General features: G+C 46.3%; 1 protein-coding gene across 2 annotated transcripts; it reads right to left on the minus strand.

Moving 5' to 3' along the window:
• Positions 1-2,202: 2,202 nt before the first annotated feature.
• Positions 2,203-10,068, minus strand: LOC119363579. Of its 2 annotated transcripts, none has more exons than XM_037628948.1 (10): positions 9,448-10,068; positions 4,573-4,662; positions 4,258-4,494; positions 3,929-4,150; positions 3,519-3,831; positions 3,091-3,434; positions 2,947-3,015; positions 2,794-2,850; positions 2,595-2,707; positions 2,203-2,503 (listed from the first exon to the last, which is right to left on the minus strand). In XM_037628948.1, exons 1-10 carry the CDS (start codon positions 9,943-9,945, stop codon positions 2,398-2,400), a joined length of 2,049 nt encoding a protein of 682 aa, XP_037484845.1. In that variant the 5' UTR covers positions 9,946-10,068; the 3' UTR covers positions 2,203-2,397. The 2 variants fall into 2 exon arrangements, with proteins under 2 accessions (XP_037484845.1, XP_037484844.1); XM_037628947.1 differs by having other exon boundaries at positions 2,595-2,713.
• Positions 10,069-25,529: the final 15,461 nt, after the last annotated feature.

The raw sequence follows: 25,529 nt of genomic DNA on the forward strand, positions 1-25,529 counted from the left end.
AGGTCCTGGACTGGTGTCGCTCTCCTTTCACCATCCTGAGCATAGAGACCTCGTCGCGGGCATGGTAGGAAGCCATAGTTGCCTCCGTCCACGGAGCCCGCGGAAGGGCCTATCTCTCATTGTCATTCTCACCTTTTGGCCCATTTGGAAGCACTGGGACGACGTCGTCTTCAACGGTAACGAACCATCGATCTCACGTCTGCTCCAGCAGATCCATGATGAATTGCGCAACTAGGAATGAGTTGGAGCAAGGGGCTTGGCCCAACCACTGCCAGAGACGTAGGCCTTCTCTTCTCTTAGATTGAGGCGACCTTGTTTGCCTTAGCACTCATACTCTCCCCATTAGTGTGCACGTGCTTGTATGACACTTTAACTACCTTTTCAACTTCATAATTTGTACTATTGTCCTTCTAGTGAGAAGATACATAAATCTTTTGCATATTCTCGCGAAAAATATAAGATTAATAGACGGACATAACAAACACGCGTCACCAACAATCTAGTTTTATTCTAAAATATAGTAGTCGATTCCCGCCATACAGGTAGCAATGGCAAGCCCAAGGAGAAAATCTTGCTAGTGTGATCAAGGATAAGAAGGGTCCTAATTTTTTTTTCTCAAATACACACGAGTGTGCGTATTATTCATTAAAGAAGAAGAGGGAAGACTCCCCAATAGTCATATGTACAGAGTTTATTTACATGCCGGATTTTTCGACACCACCGCGAATTTACTATGATCTACTACGACTCGACGACCCACCGATCTACGTCTACCTCAAGTCCTTTCGTGCCCTTCTTGAGCAACCCGGCCTTGGCCCAAAGCCTAGCTTCATCCGCAATCCGTTGTTTCACTTGGGAGAGAGATGGTATCACGCCGTTAAACACCACGTCATTTCTGTGCTTCCAAAGTAACCACATAGTCAGGAGGCATTTGGCTCTCGTTGACTTCCGGTTCATGTTGGTCGCGCCTTGCCTGGTGCACCACACACCTAATCCTTCTGCTGCGAGCGGCTCGAAAGCCGGCCTACCCGTGATCCTCCTTAGCTAGTGCCAGATTTGCCTTGCAAACACGCAGTCAATTAATAGATGTTGGATGGTCTCCTCCCCTTGCTGGCATAGCGGGCATGAGTCCTGATGAGGTAGACCTCGACAGGCTAGGCGATCTGAGGTCCAGCATTTGTTCTTGAAGGCTAGCCAGGCAAAGAAACGACAATGGAGGGGTGCCCGCGATCCCCATGTGAATGCCGCCGTCTGCGACACCTCGAGTCCCATGAATCTAGCCGCGTATGGCGAACGAGCTGAGAACTGACCGTTCTTCTCCCAGCTCTGCTTTACCAATTCGTCCATATTCTCTGTGACCTGCACCACCGCAACTCGCGACCAAAGATGAAGGAATTGAACCAGCGCATCCGCTATGAGATCCGGACCAACGTCACCCGCCCAACTGTTGTTTTCGAGAGCATCAGCCACTGTCTTCGATTTCGTGATCCTAGGCAGGATTTTGTCGTATATCAGAGGGGCCATCTCGCATATCCAATACCTGCTCAACCACTTGTCCTCCCAGAATAGAGTGGACTTCCCATCGTCCACCGTCGTGTTCGCAGCAGCCTGGACCAAAGCAATAGCCTCCTCCGGTACCTTACTCTGGAATTCCGCCCATGGCCGTCCTTTGTCATATTTCTGCAGCCATGGCCATCGGGCTTGCAATGCTTTGTTGGGCCACTGCAAGTTTGGAATCCCTAGTCCAGCAAAGTCCGAAGCTTGACACCTCAAGACATGACAACACGCAGCGAAGATGGTTAAAATCGAGGCGTCCTAAAAAATTACCGCATAATAAGCTTTCAGGATTCCATCGCAAAAGAAAGAACTTCCAAGATTGACAAAACAAGTTAACAGCAGCAAAACCATTGGTTCTCTATTGGTGTTGTGTGCATTATAGATAGTATCACCCCTTAAGAGTTAAGAGGCCCAAAAAAGATAATGTAAACAGGCCAATGCTTAGCGTTGGTCGATCGAACAAAGCAGTCTTAGCATGACGGGTCTTCGGTTATAGGAGTAGTAGACAGGAGGACGAGAGGGTGGGTGGGTGAGTGGTACATGACCATGGTGTCGACGTGACGAGCTTGCCGGGTGTCACGACCCTCCCCATTGGGGCCCGCAAACACATGTTCGCTTTCTCAAGGGGCATTGACAACGCACGCGTGGTGTTTCCGATCGAGCGTTACATCTGTCGGCCGATCAGAAACGCTTGGCATGTAAAATTGTTTCATATAATGTCATAACTCAGAACGTATGTGTCCGTATCAAAGGCACTCGAGCAATGCACAAGGTTGGGGTAGCTAGCTGGGTAACTCAATGCTATGAATAAATAAAATCCTAACAAAGGCTTGGGAAGCTCTATCGTCCTTGCCGAGAGTATTTCCTCCCGTCTCTTGCAGATAAATATCGGCCTCTGCGCTCCCTGACTGTGTACTCCACCTCATCATACTCATCAGGAACAAAGCTGTTGGAAACGCCAAGCACAGTTTCATCACGTCACAAGCCTTCTCTTTGTGGGGAGAGCAAAATCCAATGCGCACACAAAACAGCCTTACCTCCGCTGGTCATGAAAAGGTTTAGCGATCCGGCGATGGGGAGCAGCAACTTGAGGATTGGGATGACTTCTACTTATCTCGCTTTGGGAGCCTGAAGGGGCTGCTGCTGACTTCTGACCCTAGACAACAACGAAAAAAATCAGAATCAAACAAAATCAGAACGACAAGCATCTCAGGATGTGCTTTTGCGGTTCGCTACCTTGTAGCATTCGCTACAGTTACACATCGCACGACTTGAAGGCAATAACTCTGGCTCCTAGGAAACACAAGCGCTCCAATAGTCAGCAGTAGTCCATCTGCATCTAAATGTAAGAATTTTTTGAAGTAAATCATAACATTAAACACTACGTACCACCCCGCGGTAGGGTTCCTTGCACTGAGGTGCTACTTGAGAAGTTGAAGCCACTGTGAGCTCATGCTCCTAACAACACAGAGTCAGCCTACAATTAACATCAGGATGCAAATAAAACCTAAAAACTGGAAACCATGCACTTACTGTCTTATTATAGTAGCCTTTCTCCGATCCACCACTGGTTGCAGCAAATTCATCAACGTTCTCACACTGATAGTGGTGACCAGCCTTGTCAGCGCTGGAGTAATGCCCACTCTGATAAGCACTTGAGTTATGATCACCTCTAATGCATTCTGGGCAAGATTCATCATGTGCCCTCTCCAAGTATGAATGTCTATATTTACTCCTGCTGTATTCATCTCCTTGCATGGTTGATGCTTCATATGCTGCATGCTTATGTTTTGGATATTTATTATCATGTCGACTCTCGACATAACTTTCCCGGATTCTGCTCCCAGGGTGTGTCCTTCCATATTTATGGCTGGGGTCTACAACCAAGCATTAAAAATAACCCTTTCAGTAACCTCGTGGAAAAAAGAAAGAGGAACACACATTTATCAAAAGAAACCAACCAGGTACTGTAGAATCTCTTCTGTAGTAAGACCTGTATTCTCGCACTGAAAGAGGTCTTTCTCCATCATCAACCGCCATGGGAGGCAACCTACCAACATAACCTTCCCGAATTCTGCTCCCTGGGTAGTTGCTATGATTTGAATAAGGACGTCTTTCCGGACCTAAATGCCTGAATCTGTTAGGGTGGGGCTCTCTGTCACCATAATTTTTGCCAATAAATCCTCTCCTGACGCCCAACATGTGACTATCCCCTTGCCATGAAGGCTTTTTGAAAGTAGGCTTTGGTCTTTGTAGGGTAGCCTTCATGCGGATCTGAAAGTATGGAAGTAGTAAGTAGTAACTAACCATAGTTCAAGCAAATAAACCAAAGGTAGAAGTCGCACAACAATAAGGAGCATAAAGGGATTACCTTTCCACTACCTTCACCAAAGCGACCTTTATTGACCATATCAATGCAATCTAATGCCGCTTGTCTTGTAGTAAAGCTGATGAAACCAAAATCTTTACGTTTTGCTGTAAACATATTTCTAGCAAGTTGTATATTATCAATTTCACCAAACTTTCCAAACTTTTCCCTCACGTCGTCTTCATCCCAATGAGGCGGTAAGCCATCCAAGAAAACAGATTTTACCTACATTTCATAATGATAATAAGAGATGTTAAATGGAAAAGGCATGATCATGCAATACCTCTAGTTACAGAAGCAAATAGAAAAAGCTGCTTCGTTTGTGTATGTACCTTCTCCATAACCTTATCATCTTGTGAAATGGTGTTTGAAAATGATATTTGTGCTCTAACATCAGTACCAAGAAACAGATCTCTTTTCTGTAGTTTAAGAAATCCAGCAACAGCATCCACATGTGAGCTGAAGTCAAGAAACGCATAGCCTCTATTTCTTCCCTTTCTATCCGGGTGCTCAATTAAATTAATATCTTCAAGGTTTTCCAACTCAAAGGTTTTCAGCTTCTCTGCTAACTGTAAGAGATCAACCATTACTCAAAATAGCAAGGTGCTTGCAAAAAATGCGAGTATCAAATAAGTAAGACAGCATACATCATCTTTTGACCAATCGAAGCAAATGTTCCGAAGATGAAGGGTCTCATTATCATTGTTCTTGCATATTCCACAAGCTTTTCCCTTGATCTGAAAACCATAATAAGGTGTTATATATATGTGCAGCCCTATTGGCTAGTTAAAAAATATCATTCGTTGAACAAACATGGATGTGAGCATTCATTGTCAATACCAAACATGTCCAAGAATTTCAACTATATTGAATAAAGTATCACAGAGTACAATCAGCATGGCAAATGCAATTGCTTTACTATCAAAGAAAATCTAATCGAGATTACCATCTAAATGCTTAAACTTTTAAATGGTAGCAGCAGTACATAATCTAACAGATGTAAACATACTGACATACAAGAGATCATACCAACTTATACTAACTAAAAGAATGTTGAGTACTACCAGTTGTAATCGTTGATACCTGAGCGGAGAGGGATAACTACGGTACTGAAGATAGCCAGTTATGCCATCTGCAGGGGCTTAGGAAGACATAGGGAAGGAGAAGAGAATAATACTCCCTCCATTCCTAAATATAAGGTGTATTATTTTTTCAAAAAGTCAAACTTCTCTAACTTTGACCAAGTTTTTAGACAAAAATATCAATTTCTAGAATACCAAATCATTGCCACAAGATTCACCATGAAATACATTTTGATATTTTACATATTCAATATTCTAAATCATTATAGATTTTTCTATGAAGTTGGTCAAACATAGACAATGTTTGACTTTTTGAAAAACTAATACACCTTACATTAAGGAACGGAGGGAGTATATTGGTTCTTGCTTCTTCCCAAAGATTTTTGCTTTAAATGCCCACTCTTACATAGAGCTAACCAATTTTGACCCCAAAGACATGGACTTGACTTGGAAACCAACCTGTATATAATAGTCCCTCTGTTCACAAATATAGGATGTTCTAACTTTTTGTGAATCGGATGTATATAGACATGTTTTAGTGTGTTTGTTCACTCATTTCAGTCTGTATGTGGTCCATAATGAAATATCCAAAACATCTTATATTTGTGAACGGAGGGAGTACGTTCTAACTACACCATTATAAATTGACTTCGACTATAACATACTAAATGCCATTAACTGCAGACTCTACTTCCTGATTCTCCTGAATTACGAAGCCTGCTAGCTGCTGCCATTGAGAATGCAGTACTTCTCCCGCCACCACCCCACTGACTAGCAGTCATTGCAAACCATATTTTGTTATGGGGTTACAGATGGTCCTTGTCCATCAGCAGATTGTACTGATAGTGTGGGGTGGTGAACCAAACACACCAATAAAGCCCCAAATGGATGGGGATGTTGCCACTCTGGCTCCACTTAACACTAAAATTTTGGAGCCTTCCTGACATTTACTCCTTGCATTCCTGACTCAAGCTTGTAAGAGCCCTTCTGACACATTGCATGGCAGTGTTCCCTAATGTACTTTCATTGTATCTTCTTTCCTCCTAGTAATTTCTCTCACTACTACGCTAGCTTGAGACTTCATCGCGCTAGAGACTCCCATCGCACCCCCATGGAACACATGTCCTGGCTCCAGCACAATGCAGATAATCAAACCACACAAGTTCCTGATCCTTGCACATGCCCGCTCCAAATAACGTATCAGATGTATGCACACCTTCACTTTACCCATGCACTTCCATACTAATTACAATAACTAATTGAGTCTCTGACTTGGCAACCCCTGACTCAATTGTTTGTCATGCACATGGGTTTATCCAAGGAAGTACTCCCTTCATGCCCTCAATACATGGCACACGCGCATTCCAAGAATGAGGTTTGACCATTAGTTTGACCAACTAATCGCGGCTATTTCACAAAAATTGTATCACCAGATTCGTATTTGAACATGGTATCATTTTTATGACATACAACACATGTTATTAAACAAGTTCGTGGTCAAAGTTAAATCATGCAAAACAAGGGCGCCATGTAAAAGGGGACAGAGGGTATCACTTTATGTGCTGCCAACCATCATAAATTCTGTGCTAGGCTGCACCAAACCCATGACTTCCTGTTGTGGTTTTACGTTCCTCTACCAATACTTTTCCTTGTGCTTCCGCTGACACACAATTTACCATGTCTCTGTTGCCGCCTATTTTGTTGCTCCTGATATATTGGACGACAAGGGTAGTAACTCGAAAGTTGAAACCATGTTGACAACAGTTTCTGTAGATCGTGCAACATCATTGTCTGAACCATATTTAATGAAGGCCAAAGCCCTTTGATCTCACTGGTAAAACTTGAGTTGTCTCCACCACTACGTACAGATCAAGATTCGATCAAGCACTTTCTCTATCAGCTCAATCGTCCCGCGGAGGAGTATCCTTCGTGACATCTTCTCGACAACAAAGACCATGGTAGATGTTTGCAGTTCAAGGATGGCTGCCATGAGGTTATCACTTGTGATGCTTTTCATCTCATGTCATGGTGATCAGCTCTACAACCGAATTATTGTGGACTTTAACTCATAACACGGCCACTCTAGCACCCAACATAGCTATATAGCATGTTTTGTGGGATTAGGAAGGCATAGGTTATGAGAAGAGAATATTTCTCAGCCTCATATATTACAATCCTGCTCTTATATAGATCTACCTACATATGGAAAGAAATCTTAGTCTTGAATCTATATCTATTTTATTTTATTTTACCTACTAATAAAGGGAGGTGATATTCTTGGTCCAGTCCGTCATGACGTTTTGCAAAAAAGTCTCTAAGCTTTCTAGAAATCAACCCCGCAATCCAGAAAAACTGTTCATATAATCAACCTGCGGTACTGAGTCATAGGAAGAAAACGATTCGAACGTCTTGACGGGCCAAGTTTGTGCACCTGCACTCTTCAGAAGCCCAGTTAGCTTCGCATGTGTCAGGTGCTAAAAAATTAAAAAAATTACAGCAATGCGTGGGTTGGAGTCGAACTCACAACCGCACACATCAATGAAACATCGGTAACCAACTGGACAACCTAGCTGTTGTGAAGGTCATGACGTTTTGCAGAAAAGTCACTAAGCTTTCTAGAAATCAACCCTACAATCCAGAAAAAATGTTCGTATAATCAACCTGCGGTACTGAGTGGCAGGAAGAAAACGATTCGAACGTCTTGACGGACTGAGTTTGTGCACTGCACTGCTTCAGAAGCCCAGTTAGCTTCGCACGTGTCAGGTGCTAAAAAAATAATGCAATGCGTGGGTTGGAGTCGAACTCACAACCGCACACATTAATCAAACATCTGTAACCAACTGGACAACCTAGCTGTTGTGAAAGTATACGTTGTATGTTATATATATATATATATATATATATATATATATATATATATATATATATATATATATATATATTGTGCCCCCAGTTGACTTTGCATGTGTCAGGTGCTAAAAAATTAATGCAATGTGTTTTTCTTAAGCGGAATTAGGACATCCACAGTGTGTAGAGGCAGCATCGCCTCTATACCATGTCGCGCAGATTGCCGCTGAAGTTTTAGAGAAAAGCACGTAGTGTATAGAGGCTGCGGTCACCTTTTAGATGGACCGGATTTAGAAAACAAGTTTCTCAACATATTTTATTCTCCTACAGCCACTCCCTGGAACTGACATATGGGGTCCTCAATTTCTTTATTCATTAGAGGCTGCCTCCATGCTATGAGGTGATGCTAACGACTTTGGACTAGAGGCTGGGGCCTGCAATGTATAGAGGCTGCCTCTAACAGGAGAGAGAAGGCTTAGAGGCAGCAAAAACACTACACTGTGGGTGCTCTTAATGCAATGTGTGGGTTGGAGTCTTCGCTCGATTGCGCATGCCGTCCGTCGTTCAGCTGTGCCTTCGCATGGGCCTTCATATTTTCATACGACGCTGCGATGCTGGTTTTTTGGGGCCAAGTTTCGCAGATTCCGCTCATGTTTATAAAACAAGTTTGTAAACAGATTAAATAGTCCCACCTTGCTTCTTTAGACCTAATTCCACCAATTTGTATATGTCCGTGGGTATAGTGATAGAGTTAGGGTGGCACCGACTGAAGAGAAGCTTGTCCAACATTGTCTGAGATGGTTTGGGCATATACAGCGTAGATCTCCAAAAGGGCCAATGCATAGCGGGCGGTTAAAATGTGTTAATAATGGCAAGAGACATCATAGTAGACCAAACTTGACATGGGAGGAGTCCCTAAAGAGAGATCTGAAGGACTAGAATATCACCAAAGATTTAGCCATGGACAGGGGTGCATGGAAGTTAGCTATCCACGTGCCATAGCCATGACTTGGTTTCGATATCTTATGGGTTTCAACTCTAGCTTAACCCAACTTGTTTGGGACTGAAAGGCTTTGTTGTTGTTGTAATAAATATGCTGGGGCCAGCAGGAACTACTGCCCAGTCTTTTAGCAAAGGAAATGATTAATCGTCTATGCCGTTAGCACTACAACGTACTACGGAGTAGTTCTAAACTAAACCTTCCTGGCACCATATCCTTCTACATCTCTAGCACAAAATGAGCCAGCCAAACAATTATAAACTAATAACTCAAAGGTATTAGTTTGAACCCAGCTTGTTCGATTTCCCTTATTTATCTATCTACAGTACCTTAAGCCCTGTAAAACACGAGACCGTACAACAGTTCCCTTACTAAAAATTCAACCTTTTTCCAACCACTTTGTTCCTAGTACTACGTAGCAAATTCTCATCGAAACCAATAAGGCAATGCTTCAGATGTTGCGCAAAGGCCAGAGGCCATTAACTTAGGACCAGTTCGTTCAGTGTTTTCCCCAACCCGACCACTTTCCAGAAATTCACACTACACAGAGCTAGGGAAGAGAATCTAGTGCATGCAATAGCTGTAAAGAATACCATGGCCGTGCGGAGGTCGTTGGCAGCCCACCGCGCCTGCCAAACCTCGGCGAAGCGTACAAAGGCAAAGCCCTTGTTAAGCTGCAGCTCCACCGGATCCCGGACGAGCCGCACCTCCTCGACCTCGCCGGCCTCGGTGAGCGCCGCCGCGACGTCATCCTCCATGGCTTCCCGCGGCAGCCCAAACACGAACACCTCGTACTCCTTCCTCTTCTTCCTCCTCCCCTCGTCCTCCCCTCCTTCCCCAGACACCCCCACCTCCTCCACGACCTCCTTCTCCACAATAGCGTCTTCCTCCTCGGCCGGCGCCACCGCCGTCTCCTCCTCCACGATCATCTCCTCGGGAGCCTCTACCTCTTCCTCCTCCTCCTCCTCCTCAACTACTTCCTCCACCTCGACGACCTCCTCCACCTCCTGGGGCTCCTCCTCCTCGAAATCCTCCATGGCGACGTTGAGGTCGAAGAGCGGACGGCGCGGGGCCGGCGGAAGGTCTTCCATCTCCGGCGATCGCCGGCCGCACGGGGGCTTAGGGTTTCGTAGCGGCGGCGGTCTCCGTTTGGATTTTTGCTGCTGGGTAGTCTACTGGAGCGAGATGTGGCGATGAGATGCGATGTACGGCCCGGGGAGACGGGAAAAAAATTATACGAGACCAGGTCTCATATAAACTAGGTGAGACTCACCCTGATGGATGACATGTGGCATTCACAAATCACAAAGCATCTAATCTTTCCCCCTTAATTTCAGGTGGGGGATGGGATAGATGCTTTGTGATTTACAAATGTCACGTGTCATCCATCAAGATGGGTCTCACCTGCTAACCTGTGAGACCTGGTCTTATATAATTCTTTTCCCGGGGAGACCACGCGGCTGCCAAAAGAAAAGGCGGTTATAAGGGCACTCGTGTCCCTGGAAACGGAGGGCTGGGTTCAGCGACGGCATACCGCATACATGGGGCCCGGTGTCAGTTTCACTGGCAGCCTGCTCGGGACAGGTCTGCATGTCAGTATGTGTATGATAGTCCAGTGTTCTTCTAGCAATACCTGGTTTGACTCGGTCCAGTTCTATTCTCCCGGAATCTTAGAATCAGATCTGTAGCTTCTGTCGGAATTTTAAACCTCTGCCTCCGGAGTCCATTTCTCAGTGAATTTTGAAATGAACCTACTTAGCGCGACAACACAGCCAGCCAGACGCGTCACATCTTTGATGGTTTTCAGGGCTCGGAAGCTTTGATCTTGTTGGGGTTGCCTTCTATCCCTCACTGAGAAACAACGAACCCAAGGAGCTTGCCGGACGGAACGTCAAACACACATTTCTCAGGGTTGAGCTTCAAGTTAATCATTCGTAGATTGGCAAAAGTTTCTTCGAGATCATTTGATGAGTGTAGACTTATCTCTGATCTTGACCACTATATCATCCATGTAGGCTTCTATGTTTCTGTGTAGTTGAGGCTCAAAACCAATCTGCACGGCCCTCGCAAATGTCGATCCAGTGCATTTTAACCCGAAAGCATTCGTACAAAGTAGTACGTGCCACATAGGGTAATAAACGTGGTTTTCTCTTCGCCTTCCTTAGCCATGAAGATCTGATGATAGCCGGAGTACGCGTCAAGGAAGGAGAGCAAATCACATCCTGAAGGGGAGTCAACAATCTGATCGATGCGCGGCAAGGGGAAGGGATCCTTTGGACATGCTTTGTTCAAGTCGGTGTAGTCAATGCAAAGCCTCCACTTCCCATTCACCTTGCGCCACCACAGAGTTTGCCAACCAAGTTGGGTGCAATACTCCTCTGACTAAGCCTGCTGCTTAAAGTTTCTTAATCTCCTCGGCAATGAATTGTTGCCGCTCCAAGGCTTGCTTTTTGACCTTCTGCTTGACGGGGTGGGCGTGAGGACAGATAGCAAGGTGGTGCTCGATTACCTCCCTAGGAACGTCGGGGATGTCAGATGGTCGCAATGCAAACACATCGACATTCGCCCGCAGGAAGGCAACGAGCGCGCTTTCCTATTTGTCATCAAGTGTGGCACTAATGGTGAAGGTACCATCAGTGCCATCCTGCCTCGCCGGAACTTTCTTTGTTGCAGGTAGGGCAACCTTGGATTTCTTGCTAATCGAACATTTCGGCAAATCACTGCCGGGCGTGGCACACTCCGAAGAGGCATGCTTCCCGGGGTCCTTGTCAACATCCTTGCTAGCTTTCTTAACCTTCTTTTCTTTCGTGGCGGGAGCTGGGGCCTTGACAGCCTCAGCTGCTACCGCATCTCTATACATCTTGTCGACGCATATAACAGCATCCCTCTTATCAGATGGGATGGAGATTACCCTGATGTCTACTAGACAACTTGTTCTTGTAGACTCGTGTTGGGCCACCAAGCATAGAGTTTTGTGGGACAGTAGCAAATTTTTCTCAAGTGGATGACCTAAGGTTTATCAATCCGTGGGAGGCATAGGATGAAGGTGGTCTCTCTCAAACAACCTTGCAACAAAATAACAAAGAGTCTCTTGTGTCCCCAACACACCAAATGAAATGGTAAATTGTATAGGTGCACTAGTTCGGCGAAGAGATGGTGATACAAGTGTAGTAATGATAGTAGATATTGATTTTTGTAATAGGAACAGTAAAAAACAACAAGGTAGCATGTAACAAAAGTGAGCACAAACAGTATTGCAATGCTTAAAAATGAGGCCTAGGGTACGTACTTTCGCTAGTGCAGTCTCTCAACAATGCTAATATAATTGGATCATATAACCATCCCTCGACGTGCGATGAAGAATCACTCCAAAGTTCTTATCTAGCAGAGAACATAAGAAGAAATTGTTTGTAGGGTACGAAACCACCTCAAAGTTATCCTTTCCGATTAATCTATCCAAGAGTTTATACTAAAATAACCAGAAGTTATCCTTTCCGATCGATCTATCTAAGAGTTAGTACTAAAATAACACCATATGATACAGATCAACTAACTCTAATGTCAGCTAGATACTCCAATGTCACCGCAAGTGTGTGTGAGTTGATTATGCGATATGCATCAAACAATTTCTGATTCATAATACTCAATCCAACATAAAGAACCTCAAAGAGTGCCCCAATATTTCTACTGGAGAAACAAGGACGAGAACGTGCATCAATCCCTATGCATAGATTACCCCAATGTCACCTCAGGAATCCGCGAGTTGAGTGCCAAAACACATATCAAGTGAATCAATATGATACACCATTGTCACCACGAGGAAAGCGCCGGTTCGATTCCGGCTCATGACATGAAGAAGAAGTCCCAAACAGGGATCAGATGAGTTTGCACAATGAAATCTAATTGTTCTTCCGGTAATTCACTGGTGCAGGCGGAGCAGCAAACCTTCGTAGAAAAGGGAGAGGCTGCGTTGCTGCTTGATCGGCAGGGAGGAAGATCTCAAAGTATGGGGCAAAGGATCAAGCGCTTTGACTTTGCTTTGTCCCCCGGGATCCACCACAGGTACTGATTAGCTGCTTGAACGTGGAAATATTTCGGCATATATGCTCTTAGGTTAGTACGAGAACTCGACTCTACGCACCGGTTTCCCTCAGTTCAGGAAGGGAAGCGAGCTTTCAAGGGTCCAAGGATAAAAAAGGAGTAGATAGGAGCCATCGAACCATATTTGTCATTTGCTTTTCGTTCGAGTAGGGCTCGAAAGCCAGGGACTCTCCTGGCAAAGAATCTGAACGATCTGAGTTCTTTTCTGAGAAAGAAGCTGCGGGTGGCGTTTCCGGTAAAGGGGGAATCTCAAGGAGGGTCTCCAGACCTTCGAAGTGGGTTGGGCCAGCAAGAAGACTTCGACTAGGGAGACGAAGAATGGAATTGAAGAAGGCAGCATAGTCGGTCGTGACGCCTTTTCCTTTTGTATGAGAAAGCGCTACAAAACATAGTCAATTGCAAATCGGCCGGTTGGTTTGCTTCTCACTGTTTCGACCGTAGTGCTCCAACACAAGTCCGTTTCCTCCATTTTGCGGTACGCCACACCCTTCCCGATCAACAGGACCCCGTTTCGACCGTAGGAGGTCCAAGAGAAGTCTCTTTCCTCCGTTTTGCGGTACGCCAGACCCCTCCCGATGGACAGGATCCCATTTCGACTGTGGCCGGTCGAACACAAGGCCGTTTCCTCCCGATGAACACGATGTATTCCGTTGCCTCCCCATGAACACGACGCATTCCGTTGCCTCCCCATGAACACGACGACGACGCAGTTTCTCCGTTCTGACCAAGCCATGTACGCGAGCCCTGGCCGTACGTATGCGCGAGTAAGCGTTCGAGACCCCCCCTGTATGTACGTATGTGACCGTATTTACTTTCTTGCATCCTGGCCGTTGTACATATGTGTACATGCTATGTGCGCGCCTCTACTACGACACGTGCGCGCCTCTACATCGACCAGTATGTACATACATGTTCGCGACCAGAATGACAACACTATGTACTCTTCGACCAAGTGGGTCCCTGTTGGGGAACGTTGCAGAAAATTAAAATTTTTCCTACGGTTTCACCAAGATCCATCTATGAGTTCATCTAAGCAACGAGTCAAGGGGAAGAGTTTGCATCTACATACCACTTGTAGATCACGAGCGGAAGCTTGTCAAGGGGATGGTGATGATGGAGTCGTACTCGAACGTGATTCGGATCACCGATGTCCAAGTGCTGAACAGACAACACCTCCGCGTTCAACACACGTACGGGACGGGAGACGTCTCCTCCGTCTTGATCCAGCAAGGAGGAAGGAGAGGTTGAGGAAGGCAGCTCCAACAGCAGCACGACGGCGTGGTGTAGTTGGTGCAGCAGTACTCCGACAGAGCTTCGCCAAGCACGTACGGAGGAGGAGAGGTGTTGGGGAGGGGAGGGGCTGCGCCTTGAGTTGTGGTGTATTGCAGCCCTCCCCTCACCCCTCTATATATAGGGGAAGGGGCAAGGGGGCCGACCCTCTAGGGAAAACCCTAGGGGGTCGGCGGCCAAGGGGTGGGGGGCTTGCCCCCCAAGCAAGGGGGGTGCGCCCCCTTTAGGGTTTCCCCCCCAACCCTAGGCGCATGGGCCCAAAGGGGGGGCGCCAAGCCCACCAGGGGCTGGCTGCTATCCCTACGCAGCCCAAGTGGCCCCCCGGGAGGGGTGGTCCCTCCCGGTGGACCTCCGGAACCTTTCCGGTGGTCCCGGTACAATACCGGTATGACCCCGAAACTTTCCGGTGCCCGTTTAACAACTTCCCATATATAAAACTTTACCTCCAGACCATTCTGGAACTCCTTGTGACGTCCGGGATCTCATCCGGGACTCCGAACAACATTCGGTAATCACATACTTGTCTTCCTGATAACCCTAGCGTCACCGAACCTTAAGTGTGTAGACCCTACGGGTTCGGGAGACATGCAGACATGACCGAGACTCTCCGGTCAATAACCAACAGCGGGATCTGGATACCCATGTTGGCTCCCACATGCTCCTCGATGAAGTCATCGGATGAACCACGATGTCGAGGATTCGATCAAACCCCGTATACAATTCCCTTTGTCAATCGGTACGTTACTTGCCCGAGACTCGATCGTCGGTATCCCAATACCTTGTTCAGTCTCGTTACTGGCAAGTCACTTTACTCGTACCGTAATGCATGATCCCGTGGCCAACACCTTGGTCACCTTGAGCTCATTATGATGATGCATTACTGAGTGGGCCCAGAGATACCTCTCCGTCATACGGAGTGACAAATCCCAGTCTCGATCCGTGTCAACCCAATAGACACTTTCGGAGATACCTGTAGTGCACCTTTATAGTCACCCAGTTACGTTGTGACGTTTGATACACCCAAAGCATTCCTACGGTATCCAGGAGTTACACGATCTCATGGTCGAAGGAAGAGATACTTGACATTGGAAAAGCTCTAGCAAACGAACTAACCGACCTTTGTGCTATGCTTAGGATTGGGTCTTGTCCATCACATCATTCTCCTAATGATGTGATCCCGTTATCAACGACATCCAATGTCCATAGCCAGGAAACCATGACTATCTGTTGATCACAACGAGCTAGTCAACTAGAGGCTTACTAGGGACATATTGTGGTCTATGTATTCACACGTGTATTACGATTTCCGGATAATACAGTTATAGCATGAATAAAAGACTATTATCATGAACAAAGAAATATAATAATAATACTTTTATTATTGCCTCTAGGGCATATTTCCAACAGTCTCCCACTTGCACTAGAGTCAATAATCTAGTTACATTGTGATGAATCGAACACCCATAGAGTTCTGGTGTTGATCATGTTTCGCTCGCGAGAGAGGTTTAGTCAACGGATCTGCGACATTCAGATCCGTATGTACTTTGCAAATTTCTATGTCTCCATCTTGAACATTTTCACGGATGGAGTTGAAACGACGCTTGATGTGCCTGGTCTTCCTGTGAAATCTGGGCTCCTTCGCAAGGGCAATAGCTCTAGTATTGTCACAGAAAAGTTTGATTGGCCCCGACGCATTGGGTATGACTCCTAGGTCGGTGATGAACTCCTTCACCCAAATAGCTTCATGCGCTGCCTCCGAGGCTGCCATGTACTCCGCTTCACATGTAGATCCCGCCACGATGCTCTGCTTGCAGCTGCACCAGCTTACTGCTCCACCATTCAACATATACACGTATCCGGTTTGTGACTTAGAGTCATCCAGATCTGTGTCGAAGCTAGCATCGATGTAACCCTTTACGACGAGCTCTTCGTCACCTCCATAAACGAGAAACATGTCCTTTGTCCTTTTCAGGTACTTCAGGATATTCTTGACCGCTGTCCAGTGTTCCTTGCCGGGATTACTCTGGTATCTTGCTACCAAACTTACGGCAAGGTTTACATCAGGTCTGGTACACAGCATGGCATACATAATAGATCCTATGGCTGAAGCATAGGGGATGACACTCATCTCTTCTTTATCTTTTGCCGTGGTCGGTGACTGAGCTGAGCTCAATCTCACACCTTGTAACATAGGCAAGAACCCTTTCTTGGACTCATCCATTTTGAACTTTTTCAAAATCTTATCAAGGTATGTGCTTTGTGAAAGACCTATGAGGTGTCTCGATCTATCTCTATAGATCTTGATGCCTAATATATAAGCAGCTTCTCCAAGGTCCTTCATTGAAAAACATTTGTTCAAGTAGGCCTTAATGCTGTCCAGAAATTCTATATTATTTCCCATCAAGAGTATGTCATCCACATATAATATGAGAAATGCTACAGAGCTCCCACTCACTTTCTTGTAAACGCAGGCTTCTCCATAAGTCTGCATAAACCCAAACGCTTTGATCATCTCATCAAAGCGAATATTCCAACTCCGAGATGCTTGCACCAGCCCATAAATGGATCGCTGGAGCTTGCATACTTTGTTAGCGTTCTTAGGATCGACAAAACCTTCCGGCTGCATCATATACAGCTCTTCCTTAAGATGCCCGTTAAGGAATGCCGTTTTGACGTCCATCTGCCATATCTCATAATCATAGTATGCGGCAATTGCTAACATGATTCGGACGGACTTAAGCTTCGCTACGGGAGAGAATGTCTCGTCGTAGTCAATCCCTTGAACTTGTCGATAACCCTTAGCGACAAGTCGAGCTTTATAGATGGTGACATTACCATCCGCATCCGTCTTCTTCTTAAAGATCCATTTGTTTTCTATCGCTCGCCGATCATCGGGCAAGTCAGTCAAAGTCCATGCTTTGTTTTCATACATGGATTCTATCTCGGATTTCATGGCTTCTAGCCATTTGTTGGAATCTGGGCCCGCCATCGCTTCTTCATAGTTCGAAGGTTCACCGTTGTCTAACAACATGATTTCCAGGACAGGGTTGCCGTACCACTCTGGTGCGGAACGTGTCCTTGTGGACCTACGAAGTTCAGTAGCAACTTGATCCGAAGTACCTTGATCATCATCATTGGTTTCCTCTTCAGTTGGTGTGGGCACCACAGGAACATTTTCCTGAGCTGCATCACTTTCCCGTTCGAGAGGTAGTACTTCATCAAGTTCTACTTTCCTCCCACTTACTTCTTTCGAGAGAAACTCTTTTTCCAGAAAGCATCCGTTCTTGGCAACAAAGATCTTGCCCTCGGATCTTAAGTAGAAGGTATACCCTACAGTTTCCTTAGGGTATCCTATGAAGACGCATTTTTCCGACTTGGGTTCGAGCTTTTCAGGTTGAAGTTTCTTGACATAAGCATCGCATCCCCAAACTTTTAGAAACGACAGCTTAGGTTTCTTCCCAAACCATAATTCATATGGTGTCGTCTCAACGGATTTAGACGGTGCCCTATTTAAAGTGAATGTAGCTATCTCTAGAGCGTATCCCCAAAATGATAGCGGTAAATCGGTAAGAGACATCATAGACCGCACCATATCCAATAGAGTGCGATTACGACGTTGGGACACACCGTTTCGCTGAGGTGTTCCAGGCGGCGTGAGTTGTGAAACGATTCCACATTTCCTTAAGTGTGTGCCAAATTCGTGACTTAAATATTCTCCTCCACGATCTGATCGTAGGAACTTTATCTTTCGGTCACGTTGATTCTCCACCTCATTCTGAAATTCCTTGAACTTTTCAAAGGTCTCAGGCTTGTGTTTCATTAAGTAGACATACCCATATCTACTTAAGTCATCAGTGAGAGTGAGAACATAACGATATCCTCCGCGAGCCTCAACGCTCATTGGACCGCACACATCGGTATGTATGATTTCCAACAAGTTGGTTGCTCGCTCCATTGTTCCGGAGAACAGAGTCTTGGTCATTTTTCCCATGAGGCATGGTTCGCATGTGTCAAATGATTCATAATCAAGATACTCTAAAAGTCCATCAGCATGGAGCTTCTTCATGCGCTTCACACCAATGTGACCAAGGCGGCAGTGCCACAAGTATGTGGGACTATCGTTATCAACTTTACATCTTTTGGCATCTACACTATGAACATGTGTAATATTACGCTCGAGATTCATTAAGAATAAACACATTGACCATCGGAGCATGACCATAATACATATCTCTCATATAAATCGAACAACCATTATTCTCAGACTTAAATGAGTAGCCATCTCGTATTAAACGAGATCCAGATACAATGTTCATGCTCAAACTTGGCACTAAATAACAATTATTAAGGTTCAAAACTAATCCCGTAGGTAAATGTAGAGGCAGCCTGCCGACGGCGATCACATCGACTCCGGAACCATTCCCGACGCGCATCGTCACCTCGTCCTTCGCCAGTCTCCGTTTATTCCGCAGCTCCTGCTGTGAGTTACAAATATGAGCGACGACACCAGTATCAAATACCCAGGAGTTACTACGAGTACTGGTAAGGTACACATCAATTACATGTATATCAAATATACCTTTGGTGTTGCCGGCCTTCTTATCCGCTAAGTATTTGGGGCAGTTCCGCTTCCAGTGACCCTTCCCCTTGCAATAAAAGCACTCAGTCTCAGGCTTGGGTCCATTCTTTGACTTCTTCCCGGCAACTGGCTTACCGGGCGCGGCAACCTCTTTGCCGTCCTTCTTGAAGTTCTTTTTACCCTTGCCCTTCTTGAACTTAGTGGTCTTATTGACCATCAACACTTGATGTTCTTTCTTGATTTCAACCTCTGCTGACTTCAGCATAGAAAATACTTCAGGAATGGTCTTTACCATCCCCTGCATATTGTAGTTCATCACAAAGCTCTTGTAGCTTGGTGGGAGCGACTAAAGGATTCTGTCAATGACTGCCTCATCAGGGAGGTTAATATTCAGCTGGGTCATACGGTTGTGCAACCCAGACATCTTGAGTATGTGATCACTGACAGAACTATTTTCCTCCATCTTACAACTATAGAACTTGTCGGAGATGTCATATCTCTCGACCCGGGCGTGAGCTTGAAAAACTAGTTTCAGCTCTTCGAACATCTCATATGCTCCGTGATGCTCAAAACGCTTTTGGAGCCCCAGTTCTAAGCTGTAAAGCATGCCGCACTGAACGAGGGAGTAATCATCAGCACGAGACTGCCAAGCATTCATAATGTCTTGGTTCTCTGGGACGGGAGCGTCACCTAGCGGTCCTTCTAGGACATATTGTTTCCTGGCAGCTATGAGGATGATCCTCAGGTTCCGGACCCAGTCCGTATAGTTGCTGCCATCATCTTTCAGCTTGGTTTTCTCTAGGAACGCGTTGAAGTTCATGTTGACATGAGCGTTGGCCATTTGATCTACAAGACATATTTGCAAAGGTTTTAGACTAAGTTCATGATAATTAAGTTCTAATCAAATTATGAACTCCCACTTAGATTAGACATCCCTCTAGTCATCTAAGTGTTACACGATCCGAGTCGACTAGCCCGTGTCCGATCATCACGTGAGACGGACTAGTCATCGTCGGTGAACATCTTCATGTTGATCGTATCTTCCATACGACTCGTGTTCGACCTTTTGGTCTCCGTGTTCCGTGGCCATGTCTGCACATGCTAGGCTCGTCAAGTTAACCCTAAGTGTTTTCGCTGTGTAAAACTGTCTTACACCCGTTGTATGTGAACGTAAGAATCCATCACACCCGATCATCACGTGGTGCTTAGAAGCGACGAACTGTAGCAACGGTGCACAGTTAGGGGAGAACACTTCTTGAAATTTGGTAAGGGATCATCTTATTTACTACTGTCGTCCTAAGTAAACAAGATGCATAAAACATAATAAACATCACATGCAATTATATAAAGTAGTGACATGATATGGCCAATATCATATAGCTCCTTTGATCTCCATCTTCGGGGCTCCATGATCATCTTGTCACCGGCATGACACCATGATCTCCATCATCATGATCTCCATCATCGTGTCTTCGTGAAGTTGTCACGCCAATGACTACTTCTACTTCTATGACTAACGCGTTTAGTAATAAAGTAAAGCAAGTTACATGGCGTTCTTCAATGACACGCAGGTCATACAAAAATAAAGACAACTCCTATGGCTCCTGCCGGTTGTCATACCCATCGACATGCAAGTCGTGAATCCTATTACAAGAACATGATCTCATACATCACAATTCATCATTCATCACAACTTCTGGCCATATCACATCACATGATCAATCGCTGCAAAAACAAGTTAGACGTCCTCTAATTGTTGTTGCATCTTTTACGTGGCTGCAATTGGGTTCTAGCAAGAACGTTTTCTTACCTACGAATAACCACAATGTGATTTTGTCAACTTCTATTTACCCTTCATAAGGGCCCTTTTCATCGAATCCGCTCCAACTAAAGTGGGAGAGACAGACACCCGCCAGCCACCTTATGCAACTAGTGCATGTTAATCGGTGGAACCGGTCTCACGTAAGCGTACGTGTAAGGTTGGTCCGGGCCGCTTCATCCCACAATACCGCTGAAGCAAGAAAAGACTAGTAGAGGCAAGCAAGTTGACAAGATCCACGCCCACAACAAAATTGTGTTCTACTCGTGCAAAGAGAACTACGCATAGACCTAGCTCATGATGCCACTGTTGGGGAACGTTGCAGAAAATTAAAATTTTTCCTACGGTTTCACCAAGATCCATCTATGAGTTCATCTAAGCAACGAGTCAAGGGGAAGAGTTTGCATCTACATACCACTTGTAGATCACGAGCGGAAGCTTGTCAAGGGGATGGTGATGATGGAGTCGTACTCGAACGTGATTCGGATCACCGATGTCCAAGTGCTGAACGGACAGCACCTCCGCGTTCAACACACGTACGGGACGGGAGACGTCTCCTCAGTCTTGATCCAGCAAGGAGGAAGGAGAGGTTGAGGAAGGCAGCTCCAACGGCAGCACGACGGCATGGTGTAGTTGGTGCAGCAGTACTCCGACAAAGCTTCGCCAAGCACGTATGGAGGAGGAGAGGTGTTGGGGAGGGGAGGGGCTGCGCCTTGAGTTGTGGTGTATTGCAGCCCTCCCCTCACCCCTCTATATATAGGGGAAGGGGCAAGGGGGGCCGGCCCTCTAGGGAAAACCCTAGGGGGAGCGGCGACCAAGGGGTGGGGGGCTTGCCCCCCAAGCAAGGGGGGTGCGCCCCCTTTAGGGTTTCCCCCCCAACCCTAGGTGCATGGGCCCAAAGGGGGGGCGCGCCAAGCCCACCAGGGGCTGGGTGCTATCCCTACGCAGCCCAAGTGCCCCCCCGGGAGGGGTGGTCCCTCCTGGTGGACCCCCGGAACCTTTCCGGTGGTCCCGGTACAATACCGATATGACCCCGAAACTTTCCGGTGCCCGTTTAACAACTTCCCATATATAAAACTTTACCTCCGGACCATTCCGGAACTCCTCGTGACGTCCGGGATCTCATCCGGGACTCCGAACAACATTCAGTAATCACATACTTGTCTTCCTGATAACCCTAGCGTCACCGAACCTTAAGTGTGTAGACCCTACGGGTTCGGGAGACATGCAGACATGACCGAGACTCTCCGGTCAATAACCAACAGCGGGATCTGGATACCCATGTTGGCTCCCACATGCTCCTCGATGAAGTCATCGGATGAACCACGATGTCGAGGATTCGATCAAACCCCGTATACAATTCCCTTTGTCAATCGGTACGTTACTTGCCCGAGACTCGATCGTCGGTATCCCAATACCTTGTTCAGTCTCGTTACTGGCAAGTCACTTTACTCGTACCGTAATGCATGATCCCGTGGCCAACACCTTGGTCACCTTGAGCTCATTATGATGATGCATTACCGAGTGGGCCTAGAGATACCTCTCCGTCATACGGAGTGACAAATCCCAGTCTCGATCCGTGTCAACCCAATAGACACTTTCGGAGATACCTGTAGTGCACCTTTATAGTCACCCAGTTACGTTGTGACGTTTGATACACCCAAAGCATTCCTACGGTATCCAGGAGTTACACGATCTCATGGTCGAAGGAAGAGATACTTGACATTGGAAAAGCTCTAGCAAACGAACTAACCGACCTTTGTGCTATGCTTAGGATTGGGTCTTGTCCATCACATCATTCTCCTAATGATGTGATCCCGTTATCAACGACATCCAGTGTCCATAGCCAGGAAACCATGACTATCTGTTGATCAGAACGAGCTAGTCAACTAGAGGCTTACTAGGGACATATTGTGGTCTATGTATTCACACGTGTATTACGATTTCCGGATAATACAGTTATAGCATGAATAAAAGACTATTATCATGAACAAAGAAATATAATAATAATACTTTTATTATTGCCTCTAGGGCATATTTCCAACAGTCCCGGCTGTCAGGCACTTCCTTGTGTGCGAAGATGTAGCTGGTGGGTCCCAGTAGTCAAGGGCGGATCGTTTTTTTTGGCCCGTAATATGGACGCACTTCCTTCCGTGCGAAGATGTAGTTGGTGGGTCCTAGCAGTCAGGGGGGAAATGTTTTTTGGCAAAATACGGTGGCCCGTCCGGTGGTCCCTGTTGCCAAGTGGACGAATAATTATTTTGCGCGTAATAAGGAGGCACTTCCTTGCGGCTGCCATGGACCCAGCTGTCAACCTCTCCACGCACAGTACTCTTTCGATGGAAGTCGTTCCTTGACCATGTTGACCACGCCGTGCCGAGATCACCAGGGCGGTGGACGATGGCGAGGCCTAGGAAGGGGACGACACAGAGCCAGGGAAGACGCGGGAGTGGAATCCCACGCGGAGAGGAGTACGAGGGTTCACTGGTTCGGCTGCGGTGTGAGGCTGCCGTCACCGCAGAATAACAGGGGGTGTGGGTGAGTAGAGGGATGGCCTGGCCAGCGGTGGGAGTAGTATGGGGCGGTGAGGCCTCCGCGACATCACAACCGACCATGGGAGGCAGGAGCACGTGGCACGCCCGGCACTGGTTTGGGCAGCTGGAGCAAGAAGACCAGAGATTGAAGAAGCAGTACAGCCGTTGGATGGACATCGTACGGTCACTGGAGCTAGAATCGTTCATATCGACTAAGTTGACAAAGCCCTCTGTCCCCGTCAACTTAGTACACCCACAAGTCAGCCTCCCACTATGGTGGGTCCCAGCTGGCAGGGGGTATTCATTTTTTTTGTGCAATAAGGAGGCACTTCCTTGTGTGCGAAGATATAGCTGGTGGGTCCGACCTGTCAGTGGGGGAAATGTTTTTTTTGCGAAATACAGAGGCCCTTCCAGTGGGTCCCAGATGTCAGGTGGAGGAATCATTATTTTGCGCGTAATAAGGAGGCATTTCCTTGTGTGCGGCCATGGACCCAGCTGTCAGCCTCTCCACGTACAGTCCACTTCTGATGGATGTCGTTCGTTGACCATGTTGACCACGCCGCGCTGAGAGAACCAGGGCGGTGGACGACGGCGAGGCCTACGAAGGGAATGACACAGAGCCGGGGAAGACACGGCAGTGGCTGCCCACGCGGTGGGGAGTACGAGGGTTGACTGGTTCGGCTGCCGTCGCCGGAAAATAACAGGCCCAGCCCCCGCCAAGTATATGAACTAGTAAAATTATAGGTAGAGATTAGAAAACGGATGTAGGACATGGTGTTTCAAGAGGAAAATAGAATTGGGTTGTGTGTTTGATTCAGTAAAAAAACTGCCTATGAATGTTGTAAGACAAAATATAACTAACACTGGCGGGCTAGAGGCCAGTAGATACCTGCTGGATCTTTGTGCCCTGTTGTCGTCATGGGCTGGGCCTGTTAAAAACAAAACCAAGCCTGGGCAGTCTACAACCCAGTTGAAACTTGCTTGACCTGAAAAAACAATATACCTGCTCAATAAATGAGAGAATTCTGCAAGTACAGACTGATAACTGAGATGCAACAGGTATATTATTTTTTCATCGTGATAATAAGTGCATGCACTTGTTTCGAAAAATTTGGAGAACTGAGAATTCGAACGGCATGTGCTTATGCTACCCATCAAATAAAAATCAGGTGCCTGAAAATTCATTTTGAAACAAATGATTCAGCTTTATATCCACGTCGACCCTCGGCATGATGGTTGGAAGAAAATGCCAAGTTCATACTGAAAGATCGTTAACAACAATACCAACTTGCGAACGACAAGGTAGTACAAGTACAGATACCAAAATAACTTATAATCTTTTTACTCCTGGCCCTAGTGTTCGTCTGATAGAAAATCTTGCAAAGGACCAGCTCCCGCTCCTTCTCTTGCTCCAGGTCCCCGAGGTGGTACTGGTGCATCACCCAGTTGGTCCTCTGCTCGTCGAAGTTCTTGTTGGTGTGCAGCACCAGAACCTTTTTGCTGCTCGTCTGCCGGCCGTTGACCATCACCGGCAAGGTATTGCCGATCTTGTGCCACATCGCGTGCATGCCGTACTCCGACTGTATCTTGCGATGCGTCCACGTGCCCCTTTTGAACGCCCTGGAATTGCGATGGAAGAAATGCTTGCTTAGGCCCCTTAGTGTGATACCTATAGTATTGTCGAATACAGGTTTTAGTGTACGTAGTTGGCATTTTCACACTTGTTTCACTTTTTATTAACTGACAAATTGTAATCGCTTCACTAGGTCTGCGTCTAAAAAGAAAAATAGAGCTATAAATAAAGGAATATGTTTGTGCAAGTAGACAACCGATCGGTGTCTTACCTGGAAGTTTCTCAGGATGGGTGTAGCATATGCCGTGCTCGTTGTCGATGGTTGGTATGAACAAATCGATGAGAGGGTGAGATCTCGTGCTGTCAGCACTCACTTTGGCCTCAAGGTGCTCGATCAGCACCTGATCTGTGGGATCGAACTTGACGCTAGCCGGCAGCACCGGCCAATCCTTCTTGGACTTGCATCGGTTAATTCCAGTTACATGATACTCAATGTATGATCAATTGACTGTTTTAAGTGAATGATGAAAGATTTCGACAGATAAGTGGTACTCTAAATCTTAAGTCCAGAATACCCGAACACGCCGTCGGGGTTCTTGTGTCACCTCACGCGCAGCGCGTTGTCATGTCAATTCAATGTGTGGACGTGATGAATAATTTGACCGACGTATACTAGTATACTGTACTACTTACTAGTCGTATTTAGTGTCACATTTTAACCATAGGTTTAACTAACAAGTACACACTTGAAGCCTAATTGATATGACTATTCTGCACAC

This window comes from Triticum dicoccoides, chromosome 2B (genome assembly GCF_002162155.2).
Source record: "Triticum dicoccoides isolate Atlit2015 ecotype Zavitan chromosome 2B, WEW_v2.0, whole genome shotgun sequence".
Taxonomy (NCBI): domain Eukaryota; kingdom Viridiplantae; phylum Streptophyta; class Magnoliopsida; order Poales; family Poaceae; genus Triticum; species Triticum dicoccoides.

Coding starts and splice junctions, on each gene's coding strand:
- LOC119363579 (XM_037628947.1), bottom strand. CDS start 9,945: ATGGAAGACCTTCCGCCGGCCCCGCGCCGTCCGCTCTTCGACCTCAAC. Junction 2,851..2,946: donor AGGAACCCTACCGCGGGGTG/GTACGTAGTGTT, acceptor TGTGTTTCCTAG/GAGCCAGAGTTATTGCCTTC. Junction 2,504..2,594: donor CCTTTTCATGACCAGCGGAG/GTAAGGCTGTTT, acceptor CGTTTCCAACAG/CTTTGTTCCTGATGAGTATG.